This window comes from Eurypyga helias, unplaced genomic scaffold (genome assembly GCF_000690775.1).
Source record: "Eurypyga helias isolate BGI_N326 unplaced genomic scaffold, ASM69077v1 scaffold4302, whole genome shotgun sequence".
NCBI lineage: Eukaryota > Metazoa > Chordata > Aves > Eurypygiformes > Eurypygidae > Eurypyga > Eurypyga helias.
The window spans coordinates 38269-43825 of NW_010233990.1; the positions used below are offsets into that span (position 1 = coordinate 38269).

A 5557-nucleotide genomic window follows, 5' to 3' on the forward strand; every position below is an offset into this window, starting at 1 on the left:
CAGGCCAGATTGATGCTGCTATTGTACGAATAATGAAGATGAGAAAGACTCTTGGTCATAATCTCCTTGTTTCTGAATTGTATAATCAACTGAAATTTCCTGTAAAGGTAACTGGTCATGTTTTTTAAACTGTCCTCAGAGTATACATTTATATGTGATACATTTTTCCATTCAGCTTGTCCATAAGAGTGAGAAATGTGACCACCAGATTGATGCTGCTATTGTACGAATAATGAAGATGAGAAAGACTCTTGGTCATAATCTCCTTGTTTCTGAATTGTATAATCAACTGAAATTTCCTGTAAAGGTAACTGGTCATGTTTTTTAAACTGTCCTCAGAGTATACATTTATATGTGATACATTTTTCCATTCAGCTTGTCCATAAGAGTGAGAAATGTGACCATACGTCTGAATCAAATGCAAAGGTCAAGGGATTAAAATGTGTGCGTGAATAAGTGAGCCAGAGTATCAGTAGGAGATTATATTTACATACTTATTATGGCACAATTTCTTATGTGGCTGTTAGCAGGCCTATTCTTTAAAATAAAATGTATTTGCATTTAGATTGCTAACCGTTTTACTAATCTCATCTTTTTTTGTAGCCTGGAGACTTGAAAAAGAGGATTGAATCTCTCATTGACAGAGACTATATGGAGAGAGACAAAGACAACCCCAATCAGTACCACTATGTTGCATAATGAAGAGGAAATACTTTTACTTAAAAAAAAAAATATAAAAAACAACCTTCCCCCCAAAAAAACCCAAACTCATCCACATGTATCTTCAGGACACCGAATACCTATGCTGTTCCAGACTTTTCCTTTTAGCAGATTTCAGGTTGATGTGTATTAGTCAACCAGCTGCATGCACTGCTGTGGAAGAGAAGCAAAACAACGTGTTAATTGATCATCCCTGTCAAGACTCCTGACAAATTTTAAACGTCACGTTTTTATTTCTTTTAGTTACTCTTTTGGGTCCTTCAAAATCTAGTTTTACAGTTTTGTTTAATGCTGTCGTTGAAGTTGGATGGAAGGGTAGAATTACCTGTGTGAGAAATACTTCTGTGATGGAGGCAAGTCTGGTTTCCTCATCGATGTGTCCCTGACTGCATCCATAAAGACCCTATATGCTGCATTCTTTAGCTACAGTGACGACTTGGGTAACTTTTTAAAGGCGTTTCCTTGTTGAACACTTGTGTACAAGCAGTGTTGTTTGAAATACACTGAAGTTTTGGAATTACACACCATGAAAACCCTTAAACTTGTGTTCAGGTAATTTTCTTTCAAATGATTATGAACTTCAGTCTGGTTTGGATAAATCAGGTTTTGAAGTGAGATCCTTGAAGTGCCAAGAGGACAGCCGCGTTCGTGTGCATAGTGAGTTGTTGGGTTGTTTAGCTGAGAGACCGATTACTATTTTACTACTGCTGGCTTGGGTGGCAGAGATTAGATCTGAGTCAAAGAGGCCCTACCTCATTTTAGGGCAGCTGGTGTTCATCAACTGTTCATGTAACTGCCGTAACATTTAGTTTTGCCTTTACAATAACATGCAGGGAACCTACTGTACAGTGTGCTCCCCTTTAAAAAAACAACCTTTTTTTTTTAAAAAAAAAAAGGAGACTTAGGGTCTCGATATTGTGAAAGCATAGTTTTTTGTCTTGAAAGGCTAAGGATTTTGTGAGTATTTTGTTACATATTGTATATATGTAAGTTGATTTGAATTAAGGAGTGAAAGACACCGTAGATCTGTTAGGTGATTGTAACTATAAGGAAGACACCTTTTGTGGTAATACTTACAAGACTCTTTATTTTCCAGATTTGCATACTGGTGTGTTTCTTTCTGCAAAAGAGCTACCAAAGGAGTGTTGATCATGGCATAAATGAGAATTTAACTGAGCAATATGTTCTTGAGAGATACCTTACTAAGTCTATGTAACATGGGGTTTGTGCATCAATCAAAAGGCAGCCACCTCTTCTTAAAGCAAACATTGCTAAGAGTTGACATTTTGTGTATTTACATATTAAAGTCCTTATTCTGTCATCTGGTGTCATTAATTGTATCGCGTTCTTCTGAATTATTTTTGTTCCCTTTGTGTTGAGAAACTAAACACGTGTAGTTTATTGTATTTAAGACATATTTAATAATTTAATGTAGACTTATTTTAATATTTGAATCTTCAGTTAATGCAAATAAAAACTTTGATGCATATTAAATATTAATTTCCTTAGCCTTTGTGAGAGTGTGGCACTTCAGTTTACTTGTGCAGTTTGTTCTTCAGTGTGACTTACACCGTTCGCCTTCTCATTCACTGTCTGCGCATATGGAAGCCGATCAGGTCCACCTTACTAGACTTTTGAAACAAAAAGGAGTGTGTGCCTCACAGAAACGTAATGGGCAGCGGCTTTATCCCCGCTCAGAGTTGGCAGCAGCATGCAGTAACAGATACCAAGCAGCAAACGGGTGCTGCCTGCCCTCTTGGAAGCCCAGCTTCCTGGTTCAGCGGTTTTAAACAGTATATGAAAAGCAGTGGTGTTATCCTGAAGATGGTTGGAATGGTCCTGCTGTACAAAGCAATGCTAATTAATTAAAAGTGCTGAGATGTGCAGTTTTTCTTAATTGCCTCAGACTAGAACTCTCTGGCCAAATTACTCCAGGATAGCAATTAAGAACAAGCCGTTCCACAAGCAGCGGAAGTAATGAAGCCTATCTTTCTGTGATGGATGCCTTTGTCCACTACTGTGCCACGCTCCCCCACAATAACCTCAGGCAGCGGTCCTGCAGCTCTGCCTTTCCACTTGCGGGGAGCATTGGTTTTGTTCTCCTTCATCCAGCTGCTGACCCCCACCCATCCCCTTACCCTCCCAACCGACAGAGCACATAATGGTCTCTGAAGATTTTTTTACTCTTCCAATCGGTCAGGAAGTGGCTTCAGCGGCCCAAAAGCTATGGGAGAGACGAGCAGGCCAAGTGATCGTGACTCTCTTTTTCTCAGGTCCTCATTTTTAATTTGATTTCCTCAAATTTATCTCAACCAAACAGGTAAGCGGTTAGTTTATTAGCATGGTAATCATTTCTTCACAGTAAAATGGCTGCATTTGGTTGCTTTTTGAGAATCTGGCTAAGCAGCCAGTCTCACCCAGTTGTTAGTTTGATGTCGGCTCTTTGGTTTGCATTGCCACCTGAGCCACTGTGCGCCCAGAGGGCAGAGGTTGCTAAACATTCCTTGCTGGACAGTCCACTCACCTGGTGTTGAAGGCATCAGGCTGTAGGAAAGTAACAGGTCTCCCCTGCAGCGCACCCACGTTCACAAAATGTCTTGAAAACCTGTATCTTGGAAATCCGGCATCCTTGCAACAAATTCTGGGCTCCTCCGTTCAAGAAGGACAAGGAACTACTGGAGAGGGCCCAGCGCAGGGCCACTAAGATGATGAAGGGCCTGGAGCACCTTCCATATGAGGAAAGGCTGGGAGAGCTGGGTCTGTTCAGCTTGGAGAAGAGGAGGCTGAGGGGGATCTGATCAATGCTTATCAATATCTAAAGGGTGGGTGTCAGGAAGGTGGGGCCAGGCTCTTCTCAGTGGTGTCCAGTGACAGGACTAGGGACAATGGCCATAAACTGGGAAACAGAAGGTTCAACCTGAACAGGAGGAAACCCTTCTTCCCTGTGAGGGTGCCAGAGCCCTGGAACAGGCTGCCCAGAGAGATGGTGGAGTCTCCCTCCCTGGAGACTTTCAAAAGCCACCTGGACTTGCTCCTGTGGGATCTACTCTAGGTGATCCTGCTCTGGCAGGGGGGTTGGCCTAGATGATCTCTAGAGGTCCCTTCCAACCCCTTCCACTCTGTGACTTGCATAGCACCTTCTATGGAATGACAAAAGTAACAGCAAGTATCTGGCATATGGGTAGGGACTCCCTGATCTTACCAAAACCTCCCAGTTTCACTTGAAACTTTCCACTTCAATTCAGTTTAACATCCAGATACCTCATCCAGACATGTTTAAGTTAAACATCCAGATACCTCATCCAGACATATGTTACATGTATGTAAAAAGCAATTTTCCTAAATGTGATGCCCTGCCATCTAGCCCAGCATTTCCCGGAGGAAAGCGAGCATGAGAATGCAGGCTGATGGCTGACCTGCAGGTACTTCCCAAGTCTGGCAGTTACAGCTCTTCTTACCATCCACCTTCCTGCCCGCTCCTTGTGTCCTGATTGCTTAGTTCCGTATTTTAGCTTCCCCTGTGCTCCTTTATCTGAACCTGGGTTTATCACGTAACTAGCCTTGGTTTGCTGCAGCTTCATCCTTCCTTTCTTTGTGTGCTACACCTCTTGGAAAAAAACAGCGCCCGCCTTGCAGGCCACCTCAGTGCCTCGATTTGTTACGCAGGCAGACCTACTTGTAGGGTCATGATCTTCGGCAGGTGTGGTAGGGAGAGTGAACTCTGTACTATCACCTGATTAACTGTGCCTAGCAAGTCTCTTCAGAAAGAAAAGAGCACAGTGAAGTCAGATAATACGCAGCAAAAGGCTACAGGAAAAATGTAGTCATGTTTCGTGGAAATACTTCCCTGGTAAAAATTCCCAAGCTGTGTTTTGTCTTCCATGCTAGTATTCTGCCTTGACTTTGCAGAACAGTTTGTATCGTAGTAACAGCTCCTAGATCCTGTGGGTATTTCCCCTTAAGCAGCCGTTCGGCACCCATGGCTCTCTGGGGCCGGGAGGTGTACCGTGGCTAACCTGGAACCGTGGGTGGGTGGGTTGGCCAGCAGCTCTGTCAACAAAATGCATATGGGCTGGGTATGGACTACATTCCCCTCGGTGACGGCACTAACTTGGATCTCTGAGCCACCTATATATCAGCTTTTACAGAAGCTGTAACTTTGTCTTACCCTGCTCTCAAGGTTGATATCGGCCAACAAATTATTGAGCAGCGAGGGTGATGGCCAACACGGTTGCGTAAGACTCACTTCGTTAGAAAAGCAGGCTGACAAACACCCTGGTAATACATCCACTGACAATGACATGGGAATTGGGTTTTGTGCAGTCTCCACGCCATTATAGGTGGTTAGTAAGCTCATGATTCACAGCATGTGAGATCAACATCACTCTCTGCTGATAGCCTTATGTTCTTTACTTACCAATTCCTTGCCACAATTTTATTGTTTGATACAACATATTATTAATTGGTAGTTATCCAAGCATCTATCATTTTTCCATGCTAGATGCCTACCAAGTTTCCAGTGGAGGGGCAGACTGTTGCACAGCAAGTTTAAATCTGACGCTGGGCCTCCCTCTCTATTTTGTTCTCTGGCAGATTTCAAGTGGTCTGCAGACCTTCCTCCGCTCCCGTGCAGGTTCCAAAAACACTGACCAAAAAATGAGAACAGCCGATGTCCCACCTCCATTAACCTCAACTCGTTTGCAGATGACTCATCCAAACGCTTGACCAGAGCTGTTCCTTATGTCCTTTTTCAAACCAACGAACTTCTGCTTTTGGCAACGCATGGCAAAAATGAAGGTTGTTAGAAGTGCTGCAGGGAAAAGCAAACAAAATAAAA

At 42.9% G+C, this 5557-nt stretch overlaps 1 protein-coding gene across 1 annotated transcript in view; it reads left to right on the plus strand.

Moving 5' to 3' along the window:
• Window positions 1-699, plus strand: part of CUL4A (cullin 4A) — a gene marked incomplete at its 5' end in the record, with an annotated part of 38821 nt that extends 38122 nt beyond the window's left edge. The window contains 3 exon segments of the mRNA XM_010161884.1: window positions 1-3; window positions 5-107; window positions 604-699. The exon segment at window positions 1-3 is cut by the window's left edge and continues 41 nt beyond it. Coding sequence (XP_010160186.1) covers window positions 1-3; window positions 5-107; window positions 604-699 — 202 coding nt within the window.
• Between the last annotated feature and the right edge of the window lie 4858 nt (window positions 700-5557).